The 24,833-nt window shown below is 42.5% G+C and overlaps 1 protein-coding gene across 1 annotated transcript in view; it reads right to left on the minus strand.

Moving 5' to 3' along the window:
* Positions 1 to 4,768: 4,768 nt before the first annotated feature.
* TSPAN5 (tetraspanin 5) overlaps positions 4,769 to 24,833 on the minus strand; it is a 207,313-nt gene continuing 187,248 nt past the window's right edge. Inside the window, exons 5-8 of the mRNA XM_077277442.1 lie at positions 22,591 to 22,716; positions 22,265 to 22,312; positions 9,597 to 9,713; positions 4,769 to 6,921 (exon numbers count right to left, since the gene is read on the minus strand). Of these exons, the coding sequence (XP_077133557.1) occupies positions 6,856 to 6,921; positions 9,597 to 9,713; positions 22,265 to 22,312; positions 22,591 to 22,716 (357 nt within the window). The 3' untranslated portion in view covers positions 4,769 to 6,855. The remainder of the gene's footprint in view (positions 6,922 to 9,596; positions 9,714 to 22,264; positions 22,313 to 22,590; positions 22,717 to 24,833) is intronic.

The following is a 24,833-nucleotide window of genomic DNA, read 5'->3' on the forward strand; positions in this document are numbered from 1 at the left end:
TATATGTCCTGTTCATGCATCTTAGTCAAGAGGACTCATGTTATAGTGTAGGATTTTGACACCAACGTCGGGGAAGGGGAACCTTGTATTTAATTGCGCATGTATCGACTTTGCCACTTCACCTAGGACATGCTAACAGCAGGGATAGGACCAACAAGGGTTGAACCCCTCTTTCCAAAGGCCCCATGGCAGCTGCACACCCTTCTTCTATGACCTTGGTATAAAATAATAAATATTCTATGCCAACTCTGCTCAGCTTATGAAAATGATCATAAGCATAAGAGACACTTTCCACCATTACCTTCCACTGGCATTTCAGGGTGCCATTAAGCTTTAAGAGAATTTGTCACTCCAAATTCAGACTTCAAACTAACCACCTAGCCTCGTAGAAGATGGAGCAAAAATAAAATGCTTTTTTAAAAATTTTACACCTGTTCCTCCATTGCCCCTAAAAACTACTTTATTGTGATATTTAAATGAAGACGCTTCATACACCCTTGGCACGGCTAAATGCAACACTCCACCCACCTATTTAGATTACTGCCACTCCTATGTTGATTGACAGCTGTCTGAAGATAAATCTCCATTATGTGATATCAGGCCCTGTACAGGAGAAATCACAGAAATCACTCTCTTCTCGCAGCTGACATTGCTTTTCTCCTCTACTATCACTTCAGAGCAGGAGCAAGGGCAGAAATCACTCTCTCCTCACAACAGACATTGCTTTTCTCCTCTACTATCACTTCACAGCAGGAGCGAGAGCAGAAATCACTCTCTCCTTGCCGTTAACATTGCTTTTCTCCTCTACTATCACTTCAGAGCAGAAGCGAGAGCAGAAATTACTGTCTCCTCACAGCTGACATTGCTTTTCTCCTCTACTATCACTTCAGGGCAGGAGCGAGTGCAGAAATCATTTCTCTCCTCGCAGCTGACATTGCTTTTCTCCTCTACTATCACTTCAGAGCAGGAGCGAGAGCAGAAATCTCTCTCCTCACAGCTGACATTGCTTTTCTCCTCTACTATCACTTCAGAGCAGGAGCAAGTGCAGAAATCACTCTCTCCTCACAGCTGACATTGCTTTTCTGTTCTACTATCACTTCAGAGCAGGAGTGAGTGCAGAAATCACTCTCTCCTCACAACTGACATTGCTTTTCTCCTCTACTATCACTTCAGAGCAGGAGTGAGAGCAGAAATTACTCTCTCCTCACTGCTGACATTGCTTTTCTCCTCTACTATCACTTCAGATCAGGAGCGAGCACAGAAATCACTTTCTCCTCGCAGCTGACATTGATTTTCTTCTCTACTATCACTTCAGAGCAGGAACGAGTGAAGAAATCACTCTCTCCTCGCAGCTGACATTGCTTCATAAGCTATACCTGAGTGATGTCATCAATGAGGTGAGAGAGATTTATGTGCTCCTTCCAGTACTGAAGTGATATGAGAGGAGACAAGCGATTTAACAAGCGAGGGAGTGACTTTTGTGTTTTCTCTTGTACAGGGACAATGATCACATAACAGAGGTTTATCTTCAGGCAGCTGTGGCTCTGGGCAGGCCAGCGCTTACAATAAGACTGCGTGCACACGTTGCGTTTTTTCGCGTTTTTTTCGTGATAAAAACGCATACATATGCATCCCATCAATTAGAATGCATTCCGCAATTTTTGTGCACATGATGCATTTTTTCCGCAAAAAAAACACATCGCGATAAAAAACGCAGCATGTTCATTAATTTTGCGGATTTTTCGCGTTTTTCCCGCTATTTAATGCATTGGGAAAAAAATGTGAAAAAAACGTCAAAAACGCGAGAAAAGCGCATGCGGATTTCTTTCAGAAAATGTCCGGTTTTCTTCAGGAATTTTCTGCAAGAAATCCTGACGTGTGCACATACCCTAAACATAGAAGGAGCGACATTAAAATAAATAAGTGGGTAGAGCAGTGCAATGGGGATTTTTTCGCCATGCCAAGGGTGCAATGAGATCTTTCATTTCATTTCAAACAGTCTTCCTCCTGGTTCTTAGTCTGACATAAAACTTGTATGACTCGTGTCAGCCCCAAATTAAGCAAACACATATAAGGGGGGTATTTATGGAATTTCTCTAAAAGAGAATACAACAACAAATGACAAACAGCTTTCATTTTACACTCTGCTCTTAAAATGAATGCTGTGCTGTGATTGGCTCCCATGGGCCATAAGGATATTTTTTCTTTTAGAAAGTTTCATAACTTTACACCAAAGTGTGCATTATTTTAGGCCAAAATAAAACATTCTCTGTTTTGGATGAGCTACTTGTTAAAAACCAGGTGAAATTAAATGCCTTGTCTATAATTAGAGAAACATTGCACCTTTCTTTCAAAAATACTGTCACACTGTGCAACAACGCATGGACAAGTGTTTTTGAAAAAAATTAAAACTACATTTTTCTAATCTTGCACAACATCTATAACTATTGTAGGATGGAGCTAATAGGTCTATTTATCCAGCCCTTGAGGAAACATAAAAAAATGTATTTCCCACTGAAACAGGAATGCAAAAGAATAACAGGTTATAATAATGTAAAATAAAAAATGTTAACTAAAATATGTTAATGTGTCATGCAGATTCCACCCATTCAAGTGAAAGGGTTAGTCCCATTTCAGCATTTTGATGGGCAGAAACGGGAATAACTTCTTTTAGGTCCTGGCCACAAGAGGTGGGGTCAAGCAAACAGCTGAACACACTATTTGTGTAACCCCCTTAGAAAATAAAATTAGAATATCATTAAAAAGTTAATTTATTTCAGTTCTTCAATACAAAAAGTGAAACTCATGTATAGAGTCGTTACAAACAGAGTGATCTATTTCAAGTGTTTATTTCTGTTATTTTTGATGATAATGGCTTTCAGCAACACCTGGAAATGCTTCCTAAGCATTTAAAAAGGTCCCTTAGTCAGTTTCAATAGGCTCCACAATCATGGGAAAGACTGCTGACTTGACAGATGTCCAGAAGGCAGTCATTGACACACTACAAGGACGGTAAGCCCCAAAAGGTCATTGCTGAAGAAGCTGGCTGTTCACCGAGTTCTGTATCCAAGCATATTAATAGAAAGTTGAGTGGAAGTAAAAAGTGTGGTAGAAAAAGGTGTACTAGAAACCGGGATAACTGCAGCCTTGAAAGGATTGTTGAAAAAGCCATTCAAACATTTGGGGGAGATCCACAAGGAGTGGATTGCTACTGGAGTCATTGCTTCACGAGCCACCACACACTGACGTATCCAGGACATGGGCTACAAGTGTCACATTCCTTGTGTCAAGCCACTCATGACCAATAGATAACGCCAGAAGCGTCTTACCTGGGCCAAGGAGAAAAAGAACTGGACTGCTGCTCAGTGGTCCAAGGTGTTGTTTTCAGATGAAAGTAAATTTTGCATTTAATTTGGAAATCAAGGTCACAGAGTCTGGAGGAAGAGTGGAGGGGCACACAATCCAAGCTACTTGAGGTCTAGTGTGAAGTTTCCACAATCAGTGATGGTTTGGGGAGCCATGTCATCTGCTGGTGTAGGTCCACTGTGTTTTATCAAGACCAAAGTCAGTGCAACCATCTACTAGGAAATTTTAGAGCACTTCATGCTTCCCTCTGTCGGAAATGTCATTCTCCAGCAGGACTTGGCACCTGTTCACACTGCCAAAAGTAACAATACCTGATTTAAAAACAACAGTATCACTGTGCTGGATTGCCCAGCAAACTTGCCTGACCTTAACCCCATAGAGAATCTATGGGGTATTGTCAAGAGGAAGATGAGAGACACCAGATCCAACAATGCAGATGAGCTGAAGGCTGCTATCAAAGCAACCTGGGCTTCCATAGAACCTCAGCAGTGCCACAGGCTGATTGCCTCCATACCACACCTCAATTATGCAATAATTGATGCAAAAGGAGCCCTGACCAAGTATTGAGTGCATTTACTGAATATACATTTCAGTAGGCCAACATTTCGGATTTTAAATCATTTTTCAAGTTGGTGTTATAAAGTATTCTAATTTCCTGTGATAATGACTTTTGGGTCTACATTGGCTGTAAGCCATAATCATCAACATTAACAGAAATAAACACTTGAAATAAATCACTCTGTTTGAAAGGACTCTATATAATATAGGAGTTTCACTTTTCGCATTGAAAAACTGAAATAAATTAACTTTTTGATGATATTCTAATTTTGTGAGAAGTAGCTTTCTATGGGAGTTACATAAACAGCGCAGCACAGGCTCGTTCCACTGTTTTCAGTCCGTCATCCTCTGGTGGCCGTTACCTAGAAGCAATAGTTTCTGTCTCCTGAATGAAAGGCACAGATGAGAATAAGGACAGGATCACACACACGCGAGATACAGCCGAGTCTCGCCGGTGAAAACCTTCCTCTGGCGCCGGCACTCCGGAGCGGAGCGTGCGGCCGCATAGCAACACATGGAGCTGCACGCTCCGCTCCGGAGTGTCGCCAAAGCGGGGTTTTCACCTGCGAGACTCGGCCGTATCTCGCGTATATGTGATCCCGGCCTAACACTTTAATATGGTGCAATCTGCAGCCTTTCTATTCAAAATCTGCCATAGACAGTGTACTGGATTTATGGACTTAAAAATCTTCCACATGCTGAAAATACATGCGATCATTTGCCACATCATGTGAACAAGTAGTTTGAAAGTCCTATTCACTTACATGCTCAAATTAATTTGAAGGATATAAAATTAACACATTGGACCTGGACATTTTTTTTGTCTTAGTCACTTTTCTTTTTTGTCTTCTGGCAAATGTTGACATTTTAAGCACCAAATTCTTCAAAAAACACTCACACTGGTGAACAGAAAAATAATAAAAAGACAAATGAGTAGAAAATAGGCATCAAAATAGGCGCAACTTAAAAGAATAATTTGACGCAAGACAAAAATAAGCTTTAAAACAGGAAGAATGAAAAACTAAATAGGTGCAAATGCGATAATGATTTACTGGTACGGCTGTATAGTACGATGTGCCAGTGCTGAGAACTCTGTGCTTCTACATCCATTTCTCTTCCTGGCTGATGTGTTTTCAAAGTTTGATTTCTCAGCGCTGGCATATCGGATTACTACAAAATATTCAGTATACCACTAGTTTCAGTAATAAAACCATCTTGACACGTTGGCTTTAAAACTCGATAGGTAAAACTGAAAAGGTTTGCAGAGAATCCACTACATTTTGCTGAGGTTGCCTAGTTGAGATTAGCAGTGTCATTCATGTTGACCTGTTGCAGTCGGAGATGGCAGCTGGTCCTTACTTCTGTGCCCGGCAGCCTGATGCTTCCTAAAGACTAAACCTTGCGCGATGTTATGACATTGTGAGGCCTACTAAGTGGCCAACGGTTCCCAGAATGTTGCGCAAAGGCTGACGGGTGCAAATGTGCAAACTTGCCGCCACAGGGAGCAGGACTGGATGTCAGACCAGGGTCACACAAGTCAAATTGATCATCCAGTTTTCATGATATCTGCTGCTTTACGGTGAACACTAGACTGGTCGCATGAAGCCCTCAACTGCAAAACTGCATCCCAATAGATGTTTTGTGACATTATCATCTATGGCCTTGGAGTAAGAAAAGTGAACTTGTCAATTCCAGAAATGCTAATTACCTGCAGATATAGGGTTCAATTCTGTAGAAGACGAAGCTGCTCATTTCCAGTCATGAGGGCAGTACAGGGGGCTGTTAGGGTCACCACTTACTACACAGAGAGCGCGGCTGTAATCACTCCCTGTAACATTGATTGACAGCCTGCCCCCACACTTACACTGCACACATGCTGCTATTTACCTGCAGGTTTACACTATTTCTGCAGATAATTAGTGATTCTAGTGACCAGCAGAACCGCAGGAGGTTTTAGTGATGCTAAGCAACCTAAAATTAAAAAGCCTTTGTTTCCTATAAAAATGTAGTTGATCTTTTCGCTTTCGCAGTAGGGTACCGATTCAAAAGGCAATACATCTGATATGTCAGATATTAGCATCAAAGGTCTTTGAAGACTGCAGATTACTGCCCAGATAATGAGTTCAATGCTTTCCGCTTTATTTTCTCTGTCAAACTTTATACCAATGACCTCAAGTGAGTCAAATACCCTCAGAATTAATAACTGATCAAACAGTGATGTGCGGTTTGCCCAAAATTACTTTCATCCTACATTTCCCATTTAGTCATTTGTGTGAGTGTGAAAGTCGTAGGACTGGTACAATGATCACAGAAGCACATCGCCGTGTCTCACCATTGGTGAATTATTACACTGCATAAAACACCATTGAAAGCACAAACAAGTGGTGTGACGGAATCTCTGACCTAATGGGGTCTATGTTGGCCGCTAGCCGTGATATCACGTGCCCGTATTCTCACTCAATGAGGCTGGAATATGAGAAATAACATATGATGTACTGTAGTATATACAAGACAGTGTTATCATGTAAAGCATACCGGCCGATCACGTGTCTGACTGTTGTGCTATCAATAAAGAAATGATACATCTGCCATTAGTGTGCGTTCATTGTGTGCTGCGCGATGGTGAGGTAATGTTCTTTTCACAAGTATTCTGTAGACCTTATCACATGCAATCAAAAAACACGATAAAAGCTCCAGGATTGTCCGTGTCCACAATCACTTCTCTGTAAAGGATCTAATGCTTTGTTGCATGGAAAAGATCCGAGCTATTAGCTTGTGCCATTAGTTATGAAGCAAGCCATCAAAGAACCCTCCTACACCGCTCAAAAATGGGATGTGAACATTCTTGGCCCTGAACCGCAGTATCGAGCTGCCAGGCTGAGTGTCTGCTTCCAGTGTCTTCTACGCAGCTTGGTCTCTAGAGGAATAGCTTTACCAACTGGCTCTGACAGCTTCAATGTCGCTTACCAAATTCTGAGCAAGACATATGCCAAATATCTATGGGGGGAAAACAGAAATACTTGTATTAAGTGCACATGCGTTATTTTATGACATTTATCTATTCACTTATGTATGTAGCGCCAACTGACTATAATAGCTGCAGTGGCTGCAGTCGCTCCTGGGCCCTGGAGCCTACAGGGGCCTATAAGGTCCATCTAGCCAATACGAGAAGACCAATACTATTAAAGTTCCATGATAGTTGAGGGGCTCTTTGGGACATTTTGCATTGGGGCCCACAAGTTTTAAGTTACACCACTAAGTGCCAACATGTCAACACCAGGAACAATCCCTTTAAAAGCACCATTTTTTTTTTTAAACTGGAGAAATCTACAAAAGCACTGGGCCCCATCTTTGGATGTGTTAATGGCATTGCTGTAGCCATTATTTGGTTATTAGTTATGAGTGTGTCTGCCAACACTTAAAGGGGAAGGTTCATCATGAACATTCAGACCTACTGCAAAGCACATTTTGAACCTGTATCATAGATTGTGTGATATTATGTGTTTTGCAGTTCCTTGTTATTCCCTCTGAATTTAACACCATTTATCCCTCTGTAAATAAACTTGTTCATTATTCCAATCTCATCTCTTGTAAGTGTGTACGGAGTGTGGACAAGGGTTTTCCAGAGTAGACCCCTGGCAAAAGAGGAAGACCCTCCTGCATCCCACTACAGCTCCCAGCAAGATTCGGGTGAATTGAGGTGAGAACTACAGGACATCCTGCCTACTGAGTCGGCTTAAAGGGGTGTTACACAATCATGAATTTTCAAAGTGAATACACTAGCCTCCTCAACATTGAGAGCTATTTCACATTGTATATAGTTTATATTGTAAATTCTGGGGACAGATTTGCTTTTTTATTGATGGCCTATAGTGTCTGCAGCTGGATACTGAGTAGGGGGTGGATCTGCAGTATCGGGCTGTGGCCACTATAACTTTGAAGGAGCTGATGTTTCAGCAGTAATTGAGAACTTCCGTTCATCACCGATAGTAGCTGGCCTGTCCTTAGGGGATGCCATCAATAAAAAAGTAGTGGACAACCACTTTAAAGTCCATTTACATTAAATGACCGCAGATCAACTTCTTGTTTGCTGACCAGCAGTTGTTTATTAGCCTATTTACATCGTACGATCATTATTCAGATACGCACTTAACGATCTGCAATAGGTTGTTCAGTGAACATAGGCTGCCATTTTTTTCAGAGGCGCAGGTCCTGTTTACTCAGGTGATGATGGTCTTTTGTGCAGCACAAAAGATTCTTTAACATGGCGAAAGAGCTTTTTTCTCATCGGTCAGATTTTGGTCAGGACTGCAGGATTATCATGTTTAAGAGCTTTCCTTGGAAGGCTCATTCATGATCATCTTGCAGTGTAAATGCACCTATAGCCTTTTTCCCCTGTGGCATTAAACTATGCCAGGGAGTTGTATCTTCCTCTTTCTACATGCACTGATGGCTTTCCCAAATGTACTTGTTTATGGTGGAGAAATGGACAAGCCAATGTAGCTCTTAATGTAGGATAGCCTTTCAAGTCAGCCCCTGTCCAGATGGCCAATAAAGATATTTACCTAAAATACTGCCTGCTGATCGGCAGGAACTGATATCTAATATTATGTACCCGTCATGAACAGATATTGCCATTTTACTTGTCTTAGTACATGTCTTATCAATGTGGATTGTGCTCTCATGTGGCATTCCACTGGTAATAAATGATGGATGGAGGTCTGTCACTTTGTGACTTATTCCAAGCAGAGTCATACTTTGAAGATAAACAGGGGACTGATGACTAATGCATTTCTTTGCAGCAGTGAGTTTGAAATTCGCATACTGCAGTGAACAAAGAGAATTTGATGTATAGTATGTGTTATAACACTGGCATTCATCCATGGCCAGCTGCTGCAGACCTGGATCATCACGCCGCAAAGATATGCTCCATGTTAGAAGAACATTGGAAAGGCAGTAAACCAAGATGACATTACAAGTAGTGCATAATATCCAGAAGACATATAAATTCTGATAAATGGTGAGAAGGGCTGAATATGCATACAATGAAGAATACTAAAAAGAAGGGCAGCTTATGTACCTAAAAAGGAATGGATAAAATCTGGAAGCACTAGGCGCTAGTGATGAGCGAACGTGCCCGGATAAGGTGTTATCCATGCTCCTGTGCTAACAGAGTGTCTTCGGCGTGCTAGAAAAATATATTCGAGACCCTATGGCTGCACGTCTCATGGCTGTTCGACAGCCTCAGCACATGGGGATTGCCTGTTTGTGAGGAAACCCCTGATTGTGTTGTGGCTGTCGAACAGTGGCGAGACATGCAGATATAGGGACTCGAATATATTATCCGAGAACATCGAAGATACTCAGTTGGCACAAGAACATGCTCAAATTACAGCTTATCGGAGCACGTTTGCTCATCACTAGTGGATGCTAACTCACTCTAACTACTATTTTCGACATATACTAACACAGAGATTTAGTTCTTTTCTGCAGAAAAATGAAAAACTGAACTTTTAATTTTACAGCATACAGATGAAGGCTATATGCACATTTTTGTTGAGAATTTTGGATTTTCTCTTGTGCCATAGGAATAGAAAAACAGCAAATAAGGGACCAAATTGGCTACCTACCTGGGTTCATTTCAGTACACCACAATTACTCATTCCATTTACCTGCAATAATGCAATGCCTATGAACACCCCGGCCACAATGGTTAGATTATCTTGCAACCACTTCTCAAACTGGGGAACACAACCTTTGGTATGTATAGTTGCTTGCTGGTCAAGTTCCTGCAAGAGACGAAAACTCAATTATAAACCTTTAAGATGTCATTCACATTTTCATTTTATGAAGTTCCCAGTATGGATAGCTTCTAGGATGTATACTCTGTTAATCCAGAGGGTTAACCCAACAGAGGATCCAGTATACGTTAATTTACAGCAAAAAAAATATTATGGAATAACGAAAACTATTCTATTTAATCACATGATGCTGTAGAAAGCATACAGTTGTGCTCAAAAGTTTACATACCCCACCTGAATTATTGCTTTCTTGGCCTTTTTTCAGAGAATATGAATGATGACACCAAAACTTTTTCTCCACTCATGGTTAGTGGATGGGTCAAGCCATTTATTATCAAACTACTGTGTTTTCTCTTTTTAACCCCTTCATGCCGCGGCCCTTTTTCGTTTTTGTGTTTTCGTTTTTCGCTCCCCTCCTTCCCAGAGCCATAACTTTTTTATTTTTCCGTCAATGTGTCCATGTGAGGGCTTATTTTTTGCGGGACGAGTTGTACTTTTGAACAACATCATTGGTTTTACCATGTCGTGTACTAGAAAACGGGAAAAAAATTCCAAGTGCGGTGAAATTGCAAAAAAAGTGCAATCCCACACTTGTTTTTTGTTTGGCTTTTTTGCTAGGTTCACTAAATGCTAAAACTAACCTGCCATTATGATTCTCTAGGTCATTACGAGTTCATAGACACCTAACATGACTAGGTTATTTTTTATCCAAGTGGTGAAAAAAAATTCCAAACTTTGCTTAAAAAAAAAAATTTAAAAAAAAAATGCCGTTTTCCGATACTCGTAGCGTCTCCATTTTTCGTGATCTGGGGTCGGGTGAGGGCTTATTTTTTGCGTGCTGAGCTGATGTTTTTAATGATCCCATTTCGGCGCAGGTGCGTTCTTTTGATCGTCCGTTATTGCATTTTAACGCAATGTCGCGGCGACCAAAAAACCGTAATTCTGGCGTTTCGGATTTTTTTCTCGCTACGCTCTTTAGCGATCAGGTTAATGCTTTTTTTTAATTGATAGATTGGGCGATTCTGAACGCGGCGATACCAAATATGTGTAGGTTTTTGGTTTTTTTTATTGTTTTATTTAGGATGGGGCGAAAGGGGGGTGATTTAAACTTTTATATTTTTAATATTTTTTTCACATTTTTAAAAAAATTTTTTTCACTTTTGCCATGCTTCAATAGCCTCCATGGGAGGCTAGAAGCAGGCACAGCCTGATCGGCTCTGCTACATAACAGCGATCATCAGATCGCTGTTATGTAGCTCAAATGCAGGTGTGCTGTGAGCGCCGACCACAGGGGGGCGCTCACAGCTACCAGTGATCAGTAACCATAGAGGTCTCAAGGACCTCTATGGTTACCTTCCTGATGCATCGCTGACCCCCGATCATGTGACGGGGGTCGGCGATGACGTCAGATCCGGCCGCACGGCCGGATGTGGTAGTTAAATGCCGCTGTCTGCGTTTGACAGCGCCATTTAACAGGTTAATAGCGGCGGGTGAATAGCGATTTCACCCGCCGCTATTGCGCGCACATGTCAGCTGTACAAAACAGCTGACATGTCGAGACTTTGATGTGCGCTCACCGCCGGAGCGCACATCAAAGCAGGGGACCCGACATGCGCAGTACATGTACGGCGCATGTCGCGAAAGGGTTAAATCATAATGACAACCCAAAACATCCAAATGACCCTAATCAAAAGTTCACATACCCCATTTCCTAATATTGTGTATTGCCCCTCTAACATCAATGACAGCTTTAAGTCTTTTGTGGTAGTTGTGGATGAGGTTCTTTATGTTCTCAGATGGTAAAGCTGCCTACTGTTCTTGGCAAAAGCCTCAAGTTCCTGTAAATTCCTGGGCTGTCTAGCATGAACTGCACACTTGAGATCTCCCCATAATGGCTCAATGATACTGAGGTCAGGAGACTGAGATGACCACTCCAGAAACTTCCCTTTGTTCTGCTGTAGCCAGTGACAAGTCAACTTGGCCTTGTGTTTTGGATCCTTGTCATGTTGGAACGTCCAAGTACGCCCCATGCGCAGCTTTCAGGCTGATGAGTGCAAATTTGTCTCCAGCATTTGCTGCATTCATCTTTCCTTCAACTTTGATGGAATTCCTGTGCCTTTTTTTAGCTCATACATTCCCAAAACAGCAGCGATCCACCTCTGTGCTTTACAGTAGGAATGGTGTTCCTTTCATCAGGCCTTGTCGACCTCTCTCCAAATGTAAAGTTTATGGTTGTGGAATCAACCTTAGTGATTTGTTGAACCACTATTCTTTTACCCTCATGATAACAAAGGAGTATAGCTAGGAGAGTCCTAATTCAATAAATTAAAATCTAACCTTTATTGACAAATATTAAAAGGGCCCCTGGACCAACAATAACAGTGACACAAAGCAATACCAATAAAGTGCTCATGCATAGCTGCTTAATTAAAAAAATTGGTTTGGTCTCACCAAAAGGACATTTTCCCACAGCAGGTTCAGCCTGGACAGGAGCAGGATATATAATCCAATGAATTTGCTTGGGAGGGAAGGAAGTATATCTATTCCTCCCTGTCGTGCCCCTGTATTGCTCCTGCCATCCACTCATATAGGGTTTGTGATGCAGATGGTCACACATAGACATTAATATACCTGCCACTGCAGGATTTTACTGTACTAGAGACATTTATATCTTTTTTCCACTTAATGCATGACATTTAGATTCCCCTGATGAATCTCCGTTATTGGGGAAGAAACGCGTAAGAAATATACATTTACAGAGTGATGGTGGATTTCCCATAGCAGGGTATACTTGGGGACTGTCCTTGTAAGGACAGAAGCAATACAGGGGCACAACAGGGAAAAATAGATATACTTCCTTCCCTCCCAAGCAAATACACTGAATCATATATCCTGCTCCTGTCTAGGCTGAACCTGCTGTGGGAAAACATCCTTTTGGTGAAACCAAACCAATTTTTTTTTATTGAGCACTGTTATGCACAAGCACTTTATTGGTATTGTTTATGGTTGTGGCCAAAACATTCAATTTTGATCTCATCACTCCAAATTACCTTGTTCCAAACGTTTTGAGGCTTGTATCTGTGCTGTTTTGTGTATTGCAGGTGAGATACTTTGTGGCATTTGCGCAGTAATAGCTTTCTTCTGGCGACTCGACCATGCAGCCCATTTTTCTTCAAGTGCCTCCTTATTGTGCATCTTGAAACAGACACACCACTAGTTTTCAGAGAGCCCTGTATTTCAGCTGATGTTATTTGTGTGTTATTTGCATCCCGGACAATTGGCAGTTGTGGACAAAATTTTTGTTCGTCTATCTGATCGTTGTTTTGTTTTTAAAGAGCCCCTGATTTTCTATTTGTTAGTCACAGTTTGAACGCTGCTGACTACCATTATCAATTCCCTGGATATCTTTTTGTATCCCTTTCCTGTTTTATACAGTTCAACTACCTTTTCCCATAGATCCGTTGACAATTCTTTTTGCTTTGCCCATGACTCACAATCCAGAAATGTCAGTGGCTGGATGAAAGGTGCAACAGTCTGTCTGGATTCTAGAAACTCACTCAAACAGGTCACAGGTGAGGATGTTGCCTTTAGCAGCCATTCAAACCCATTTGTGTCAACTTCTGTGCATGCTATCAGGCCAAAATCACCGGGCATGTGAACTTTTGATCAGGGTTATTTGGATGTTTTGGGTTGTCATTATGATTTAAAAAGAGAAAACACAGTAGTTTGACAATAAATGGCTTCACCCAACCACTAACCATGAGTGGAGAAAAAGTTTTGGTGTTAACATTCATATTCTCTGAAAAAAGGCCAAGAAAGCAAAAATTCTGCTGAGGTAGGTAAACTTTTGAGCACAGCTGTGTATTCTTTGAGAACATAAAGATTGGGCCACTTGATGTCTGGAAAAGAGAACCAGGAGGTCCATTAGATGTTTGGTCAGTGCCGCCAAAATCATCTAATATAAATGTGGGCAAAACGCAACCCATGGGCCACATCTGGTCCTCTCACTATTCCTTTCCGGCTTGTTGTTCAAGATAACTGAAGGGCTAAATACACTGAACCAGGTGTCAGAACTCCCCTGCTTGTTGTCTCGATTTCAACATTACCTGCATCCTCAAGATTCAGATAGCAGTAAATATAATGGTGGAGGAGAAATCCACCGGCTCCTTGTTCCACCATTCAGCATGTGCGACTGAGACAGCAGACCCAATGATGTCATTACATTGTGTCTGCTGTGTGAAGCGTTAGTGAACACAGCAAAGACTGGATCAGAACGCTGGTGGAATGGGAGTGAGGTGAGTATGTGTTTTTTTTGTTTTTTTATGTTTCAATACATAGGAGCATCATACCATATTGACAGCTGTGTGTGGGCTCATACAGTGTAAAGAGAGCTGGGTGTGGGCTCATACTGTGTATAGGAGGGCTGCTGGTGGGCCCATACTGTGTGCAGTGTGTGTTTGTTCATCTAATATATAAAGCTGAATGTGTGTGTGTGTGTATGTATGTATGTATGTATGTATGTCCGGGATTGGCATCTGAACCGTAGCAGCTACAGCCACAAAATTTTGCACAGTCACACGTCTGGACCCCGAGAGCGTCATAGGCTATGTTGTGAGGTGAAATTTTAACCCCGCGCTTTCCAATTCACCAAACAATTTTGCCCCTATCTACATAATGGGGAAAAAGTGAAAGGAAAAGTGTTGGAGGCGTCGCAGCTACAGGCACAAAATTTTGCACAGTCACACGTCTGGACCCTGAGAGCGTCAAAGCTATATTGTGAGGTGAAATTTTAACCCCGCGCTTTCCAAGTCACCAAACAATTTTGCCCCTATCTACATAATGGGGAAAAAATGAAAGGAAAAGTGTTGGAGGCAAATTAACAGCTGCCAGATGTGAACAAGGGGGACTTAAAGAATGACAGCGATGGCACCAAAGAGTATATACTGTACAGTTGCTAAGGTGGGGCCCCAACATGGGATAATCACACCACCACGGGGATATGAACACACACACAAAATGCGCCACACACTACCACGTGCTCGAACACATATACCACCCTCAGTGCACATTTCACCACACATACACCAACCTCGCCACATAAAAGTAGAAACACAAAAGTCGCCGCTCAAAACTCGCCACGCGCAAAACTCTCCACATGCAAAACTCGCCACACGTGCAAAACTCGCCACACGCAAAACTTGCACACGCAGAAAAATTGCCACACGCAGAAAAATTGCCACATGCACAAAAGTTGCAACACATGCAAAAGTTGCCTCACACAAAACTTGCACATACTCAAAAGGCACCACACATAAAACTCGCCATGCGCAAAACTCGCCATGCGCAAAACTTGCTGCACACAACTTGCTACACTAACCTGTCACATGCAACTCGACACACAAAAAGTTGCTACACGCATGTCGCCACACAAAACTCATCTCACAAAAGTCCCTACATGCATGTCGCCACACGCAACTCAACACACACAACTTGACACACGAAACTCGCCCTAAAACACACACAAGTCTGGTATCCTTCAAAAATAAAAATCTGATTAATAAGCAGACAAACTACAAGAGCAACAAATGTACCATATAGGAATCCGGCAGCTGTCAGTCACATGACCAGTCTATTATGTGTATGTGTGAGCTAATATATACTGCCAGGGGGTGGGCTTACTGTTGGCTGGGGATTTATCAGGCTGCCATTTTAGCTTACAAATACTGAGGTAAAAATACTGACCAAATAACGTGTGAACGAGGGCTAATACAGGAGGAGATGGCATACAGCTATATACTATATACAGGAGATGACACACAGGTATATACTATTTACAGGGGAGATGACACACAGGTATATACTATATACAGGAGGAGATGACACACAGATATATACTATATACAGGAGAGATGACACACAGGTATATACTATATAGAGGAGGAGATGACATACAGGTACATACTACATACAGGAGGAGATGACATACAGGTATATACTATATACAGGAGGAGATGACACACAGGTATATACTATATACAGGAGCAGATTACCTACAGGTATATAGTATATACAGGAGGAGATGACACAGGTATATGCTATGTATAGGAGGAGATGACATACAGGTATATACTATATACAGGAGATGACACACAGATATATACTATATATAGGTGAGATGACACACAGGTATATACTATATACAGGAGATTACATACAGGTATATCTAATATATAAAGCTGAATGTGTGTATGTATGTATGTGTGTATGTCCGGGATTGGCATCTGTACCGTCGCAGCTACAGCCACAAAATTTTGCACAGTCACACGTCTGGACCCCGAGAGCGTCATAGGCTATGTTGTGAGGTGAAATTTTAACCCCGCGCGTTCCAATTCACCAAACAATTTTGCTCCTATCTACATAATGGGGAAAAAGTGAAGGGAAAAGTGTTGGAGGAAAATTGACAGCTGCCAGATGTGAACAATGAGGACTTAAAGAATGAGAGCGATGGCGACAAAGAGTATATACCGTACAGTTGCTAAGGTGGGGCCCCGACATGGGATACTCACCACACACGGGGATATGAACACAAACACAAAATGCGCCACACACTACCACGTGCTTGAACACATATACCACCCTCAGCACACATTTCACCACACACACACACCAACCTCGCCACATAAAAGTCGAAACACAAAAGTCACCACTCAAAACTCGCTACATGCAAAACTCGCCATATGCAAAACTAGGCTCACGCAAAACTCGCCACATGTGCAAAACTCACCTCATGGAAAACTCACCTCATGCAAAACTTGCACACACAGAAAAATTGCCACATGTACAAAAGTTGCACCACATGCAAAAGTTGCCTCACACAAAACTTGCACATACTCAAAATGCACCACACATAAAACTCGCCACGCGCAAAACTCGCCATGCACAAATCTTGCTGCACACAACTTGCTACACTAACCTGTCACATGCAACTCAACACACAAAATGTTGCTACACGCATGTCGCCACACAAAACTCATCTCACAAAAGTCGCTACATGCATGTCGCCACACGCAACTCAACACACACAACTTGACACATAAAACTCGCCCTAAAACACACACAAGTCTGGTATTGTCCTTCAAAAATAAAAATCTGATTAATAAGCAAACTACAAGAGCAACAAATGTACCATATAGGAAATACGGCAGCTGTCAGTCACATGACCTGTCTATTATGTGTATGTGTGAGCTAATATATACTGCCAGGGGGGAGGGCTTCCTGTTGGCTGGGGATTTATCAGGCTGCCAATAGCAACCAATCACAGCTCAGCTTCTATTTTGCTACAGTTAATTAACCTGAGCTCTGATTGGTTAATATAGGCAACAAAGACATTCTCAGTATAACAAAGCTAATATATGTTGTGAAATGCTTCTATTTGCTTAGTTTTTGCCTTTTAATAATTACATTTCTATCTATTTGTTTTGTGGTTTTTGTGTGCAGAATAAATTTTTGTTAACACATTCTATTTTGCTAACAGCAGTCATTAACCCGGGCGAAGCCGGGTAGTACAGCTAGTCTAATATATAAAGCTGAATGTGTGTATGTGTGTGTGTATGTATGTATGTATGTATGTCCGGGATTGGCATCTGAACCGTCGCAGCTACAGCCACAAAATTTTGCACAGTCACACGTCTGGACCCCGAGAGCATCATAGGCTATGTTGTGAGGTGAAATTTTAACCCCGCGCTTTCGAATTCACCAAACAATTTTGCCCCTATCTACATAATGGGGAAAAAGTGAAAGGAAAAGTGTTGGAGGCGTCGCAGCTACAGGCACAAAATTTTGCACAGTCACACATCTGGACCCCGAGAGCGTCATAGGCTATGTTGTGAGGTGAAATTTTAACCCCGCGCTTTCCAATTCACCAAACAATTTTGCCCCTATCTACATAATGGGGAAAAAATGAAAGGAAAAGTGTTGGAGGCAAATTAACAGCTGCCAGATGTGAACAAGGGGGACTTAAAGAATGACAGCGATGGCGCCAAAGAGTATATACTGTACAGTTGCTAAGGTGGGGCCCCAACATGGGATAATCACCACACCACCACGGGGATATGAACACACACACAAAATGCGCCACACACTACCACGTGCTCGGACACATATACCACCCTCAGCGCACATTTCACCACACATACACCAACCTCGCCACATAAAAGTAGAAACACAAAAGTCGCCGCTCAAAACTCGCCACGCGCAAAACTCTCCACATGCAAAACTCGCCACACGTGCAAAACTCACCTCATGGAAAACTCGCCACATGCAAAACTTGCACACGCAGAAAAATTGCCACACGCAGAAAAATTGCCACATGCACAAAAGTTGCAACACATGCAAAAGTTGCCTCACACAAAACTTGCACATACTCAAAAGGCACCACACATAAAACTCGCCACGCGCAAAACTCGCCATGCGCAAAACTTGCTGCACACAACTTGCTACACTAACCTGTCACATGCAACTCGACACACAAAAAGTTGCTACACGCATGTTGCCACACAAAACTCATCTCACAAAAGTCCCTACATGCATGTCGCCACACGCAACTCAACACACATAACTTGACACACGAAACTCGCCCTAAAACACACACAAGTCTGGTATTATCCTTCAAAAATAAAAATCTGATTAATAAGCTGACAAACTACAAGAGCAACAAATGTACCATATAGGAATCCGGCAGCTGTCAGTCACATGACCAGTCTATTATGTGTATGTGTGAGCTAAAATATACTGCCAGGGGGTGGGCTTACTGTTGGCTGGGGATTTATCAGGCTGCCATTTTAGCTTACAAATACTGAGGTAAAAATACTGACCAAATAACGTGTGAATGAGGTCTAATACAGGAGGAGATGACATACAGCTATATACTATATACAGGAGGAGATGACACACAGGTATATACTATTTACAGGGGAGATGACACAGGTATATACTATATACAGGAGGAGATGACACACAGATATATACTATATACAGGAGAGATGACACACAGGTATATACTATATAGAGGAGGAGATGACATACAGGTACATACTACATACAGGAGGAGATGACATACAGGTATATACTATATACAGGAGCAGATTACCTACAGGTATATAGTATATACAGGAGGAGATGACATACAGGTATATGCTATGTATAGGAGGAGATGACATACAGGTATATACTATATACAGGAGGAGATGACACACAGATATATACTATATATAGGTGAGATGACACACAGGTATATTCTATATACAGGAGATTACATACAGGTATATCTAATATATAAAGCTGAATGTGTGTATGTATGTATGTGCTTATGTCCGGGATTGGCATCTGCACCGTCGCAGCTACAGCCACAAAGTTTTGCACAGTCACACGTCTGGACCCCGAGAGCATCATAGGCTATGTTGAGAGGTGAAATTTTAACCCCGCGCGTTCCAATTCACCAAACAATTTTGCCCCTATCTACATAATGGGGAAAAAGTGAAGGGAAAAGTGTTGGAGGAAAATTGACAACTGCCAGATGTGAACAATGAGGACTTAAAGAATGAGAGCGATGGCGACAAAGAGTATATACCGTACAGTTGCTAAGGTGGGGCCCCGACATGGGATACTCACCACACACGGGGATATGAACACAAACACAAAATGCGCCACACACTACCACGTGCTTGAACACATATACCACCCTCAGCACACATTTCACCACACACACACCAACCTCACCACATAAAAGTCGAAACACAAAAGTCGCCACTCAAAACTCGCAACGCGCAAAACTCGCTACATGCAAAACTCGCCATATGCAAAACTAGGCTCACGCAAAACTCGCCACACGTGCAAAACTCACCTCATGGAAAACTCATCTCATGCAAAACTTGCACACACAGAAAAATTGCCACATGTACAAAAGTTGCACCACATGCAAAAGTTGCCTCACACAAAACTTGCACATACTCAAAACGCACCACACATAAAACTCGCCACGCGCAAAACTCGCCATGCACAAATCTTGCTGCACACAACTTGCTACACTAACCTGTCACATGCAACTTGACACACAAAATGTTGCTACACGCATGTCGCCACACAAAACTCATCTCACAAAAGTCGCTACATGCATGTCGCCACACGCAACTCAACACACACAACTTGACACATGAAACTCGCCCTAAAACACACACAAGTCTGGTATTGTCCTTCAAAAATAAAAATCTGATTAATAAGCAAACTACAAGAGCAACAAATGTACCATATAAGAAATACGGCAGCTGTCAGTCACATGACCTGTCTATTATGTGTATGTGTGAGTGCAGCGCCCCAGAGTCCTGGTCGTTGCAGTACTGTGGCTCCGCCACTATGGGGAGCTACGGTGCGTCCGATGGCACTGAAGGAGTTCATCTGATCAGGTATCACAGACACCAATACATTTCACAGCTGGGCCTCCGGGGGGAGCTAAGGGTGCTATTCATTAGGCCACTCCCCACCATAGTGGGTAAACTGGGGGTCAGGCAGGAAGTTAGATCAGAAAGCTGACTGGATTGGACGAAGCAACACCTGGTGGCAGAGGGTGTTGTGGAGGAAGAGACAGTAGGGTCTCTGTCAGGGGTGGGATCCTGACAGAGGCTTGGCATTGGAAAGAACGTAACGGGTCCGCGCCAGCTCCGGGAAGCGGCGGGACCCAAGAAAGGACTAGAAGCGAGATAGATTGTGCTGAGTGAGAAACGAGATCAAGCAATAAGAGAATACCAGTAGGGGTCGTGCTGTAAGACCGGAGCAACATCCTACTGAGGCGCACTACCGGTGGCCGGAACGCCGAGGGAGTATCATAACATTCAGCTTCAAGCAATACTCTAAACAGCGGCAGGATAGTCAGTCTAAGGCGGGCTGTCTCACACAAATCACCTATGAAGTCTTGGGGGGCACCTTGTGGAGAGGGGCGACTCTAGGGTCCCGGAAGAGCTCCGAGCCTACCCGTCAAACGGGTGCCGTCCCAATCAGAACAACAGGGAGGGACGGCGGATTAGAAGAACATCATTTAATCGAGTTGTGAGGGAACTTAAGAAACAGACACAACGGTTGTGGGGACTTTCCGTAAGCACAGCAGGGAAGGACCGCAACACATAGCGCTAGAAGGAAGGCACCGATTTCCACCTGTGAAGAGAACTCTGGAGGTGCCATTGGACCGGCCGGACTTGCGCAGCCTGGTGAACCGTATTCTGGACTGAGGACCCAGAGATCTTCAGTAAAGAGGTAAAGAGACTGCAACCTGGTGTCCTCGTTATTTACTGCACCGCACTACCTACATCCACACCTATCATTCACTGTGCGCCCCACGGCAGGGTCACGGACCGGGGCCTAGCCGCCGTGACAACCCCAGAGCAGAGACTCAGAGGCCCGGTACCGGGTAACCCCTCGGCCCTGCGGCGGTGGGGGCGCTACATGAGCTAATATATACTTCCAGGGGGCAGGACTTCCTGTTGGCTGGGGATTTATCAGGCTGCCAATAGCAACCAATCACAGCTCAGCTTCTATTTTGCAACAGTTATTTAACCTGAGCTCTGATTGGTTAATATAGGCAACAAAGACATTCTCAGTATAACAAAGCTAATATATGTTGTGAAACTCTTCTATTAGCTTAGTTTTTGCCTTTTAATAATTACATTTCTATCTATTTGTTTTGTGGTTTTTGTGTGCAGAATAAATTTTTGTTAACACATTCTATTTTACTAACAGCAGTCATTAACCAGGGCGAAGCCGGGTAGTACAGCTAGTACTGCATATAGGGGGACCTGTGAAGACCATCAAACTATGTGTGAAGACCATTATACCGTGTGTGGTGGACTGTGAGGACTGTCATAACGTGTGTGGTGGACTGTGAGGACCGTGATACCATGTGTGGAGCGCTGTGAGGACAGTCATATCTTATGTGAGGGACTGAGAACATCACACTATATATGGGGGCTGTGGGAACATTATACTGTGTGGTGGGAGCTGCAGATCAATGTACAAGGGCTGAATAAAAGGAGCTTATGATTTACAAACCTACTAAAAAGTAATAAATTATATGGTGTTGCTTAGCTGCTCAAAGATAAGAATATGTTACAATAAGCCCTATCATTAAATGTATTAGAAGTAGCGGTGAGTCAAAATATATAATTCTGCTCAAAAAGTGATACAAATAAATTTAGTATAAAACAATATTAATTAGTATTAGTATTTACATTGAGCAGAAATAATTTCAGACAGTTGCTTTGGCCCACACAACAGTCACCTTTTATGTGGCCCCTTGGGAAAATTAATTGCCAACCCGTGATCTAATGGCTAGCTTAACTTCTTTATGTTTTGGAGGAAATTTTCTTTGGATATTTATCTTATGTTTTAATTTGCTTCTTTGGTGAAATGTCTCACTGCAATATCAAATCTTTTTAGATTCCCCAGAGTAAAACATGAAGGCAATTTGCAGAAAAGTAATGACCCATACTTACTGGCTTTTGCCTGACATCATATCCACATTGAGTGTTAATGACGTCTTCCTATAAGTGATAAAATTTAACATATTAATATCAGAAATGTAGAAACGCACAAAGTACATTTTCTTTCTACTGTCCTGCTATTGTCAACATTTCTACAATCTGGACGACCTAGGCCTACCCCGATACAATGCTCCGTGTCATGTGCCTCAATGCCACACTTTAATTCATGGACATTAAATATTGCTAAGAATGATACCAGTATAATTTATCCCATGTTGCCAGAGGTGTGAAAGTATTGTGGATGCCCTAAAAATAGGGGATAAAAAGAAGTAGCGTACAGCAGGGTCTTTCGTACAGCAGGAGAATGGCACCCCACAGCGCTCCCGACTGGCATTGGCATCAGTGCAGTTGAAGTAAATATTCAGATTCCAATCATCAGCTCCGAATGCCCCACAGCACTGCCACTATGGAGGGAAACAAAGACGACACATCATAGGTTACTACGTTTTTCAAAATGTTATCTTCCCCTAGAACAATGCCATACCCAACAATTGTTTTCTTTCCATAGTAAAGCATCTCCAAGGGCTATTCAGCTGCAGAAATTGGCACTAGGCAGCGGTCACATTAGTGTATTACATCCGATGTGAGAGCATGGGATGCGATATGCTAATGACCCTGGGCTCCTGCTCTGCTGTGAGTGTGCGCCGAGTGACGCAGAGAGAGAATCGGAGCACAGCTGCTGAGGAGGCGGAGAAATGAATTTCTCCATCTCCCCCACTGCCGGCGTCGGCATATATCGCACTGCACTTGGATGATATGCGAGTGATGTGCGTTCTGTCACTCGCACCCATAGACTCGGCCGATTCGGCATGAGAAAATAATAGCAGATGTGAGCTGCCCTATAAATTAACACTGGTCTGAGTGCTATGCGATGTTTTCTCGCATAGCACTCGTCCGTATTCTACGCTAGTGTGACCCCGGTCTTACAGAAAGTGACATCTGAGCTTACATTGAGTATGGTGCAGATTTTCTGTGAAAATTACTTACAGATTTGGAACAGATTTCTCAGTGTGAACAAACTCCTATTATTAGATCTGCCCTCACCACAACGGTGTTCTGTCTCTGCTTCAACTAAACAATAAATAAGATTTCATTTAAGACCAGTGCCTGCATAAAATTAAAGAGGTGCCCCTTTAACTTAATACTTTGTTGCGCCACCTTTTGCTGTGATTACAGCTGCAAGTCGCTTGGGGTATGTCTCTATCAGTTTTGTACATTGAGACTGAAATTCTTGCCCATCCTTCCTTGGCAAACAGCTTGAGCTCAGTGAAGTTTGATGGAGATCGTTTGTGAACAGCAGTTTTCAGCTCTTTCCTCAGATTCTCGATGGGATTGAGGTCTGGACTTTCACTTGGCCATTCTAACACCTGGATACGTTTATTTGTGAACCATTCCATTGTAGATTTTGCTTTATGTTTGGGATCATTGTCTTGTTGGAAGGCAAATCTCCGTCCCATTCTTGGGTCTTTTGCAGACTCCAACAGGTTTTCTTCAAGAATGGTCCTGTATTTGGCTCGATCCATCTTCCCAACAATTTTAACCATCTTCCCTGTCCCTGCTGAAGAAAAGCAGGCCCAAACCATGATGCTGCCACCACCATGTTTGACAGTGGGGATGGTGTGTTCAGGGTGATGAGCTGTGTTGCCTTTAGGGCAAACATATCGTTTGGCATTATTGCCAAAAAGTTCTATTTTGGTTTCATCTGACCAGAGCACCTTCTTCCACATGTTTGGTGTGTCTCTCAGGTGGCTGGTTGCAAACTTTAAATAACACTATTTATGGATATCTTTAAGAAATGGCTTTCTTCTTGCCACTCTTCCATAAAGGCCAGATTTGTGCAGTGTACAACTGATTGTTGTCCTCTGGACAGACTGTCCCACCTCAGCTCTAGATCTCTGCAGTTCACCCAGAGTGATCATGGGCCTCTTGGCTGCATCTCTGATCAGTCTTCTCCTTGTTTGAGATGAAAGTTTAGAGGGACGGCCGGGTCTTGGTAGATTTGCAGTGGTATGATACTCCTTCCATTTCAATATGATCGCTTGCACAGTGCTCCTTGGGATGTTTAAAGTTTTGGAAATCATTTTGCATCCAAATCCAGCTTTAAACTTCAACACAACAGTAATACGGACCTGTCTGCTGTGTTCCTTGGTCTTCATGATGCTCTCTGTGCTTCAAACAGAACCCTGAAACTATCACAGAGCAGGTGCATTTATACGGAGACTTGATTACACACAGGTGGATTATATTTATCATCATTAGGCATTTAGGACAACATTGGATCATTCAGAGATCCACAATGAACTTCTGGAGTGAGTTTGCTGCACTGAAAGTAAAGGGGTCGAATAATGTTGCACGCTCCACTTTTCAGTTTTTGAATTTCCACAAAAATGTAAAATAACCAATAAATTTCATTCAACTTCACAATTGTGTTCCACTTGGTGATTCTTCACCAAAAATTTACATTTGGTATCTTTATGTTTGAAGCATGATAAGTGGGAAAAGGTAGAAAAGTTCCAAGGAG

Source organism: Ranitomeya variabilis, chromosome 1 (assembly GCF_051348905.1).
Source record: "Ranitomeya variabilis isolate aRanVar5 chromosome 1, aRanVar5.hap1, whole genome shotgun sequence".
Classification (NCBI taxonomy): domain Eukaryota; kingdom Metazoa; phylum Chordata; class Amphibia; order Anura; family Dendrobatidae; genus Ranitomeya; species Ranitomeya variabilis.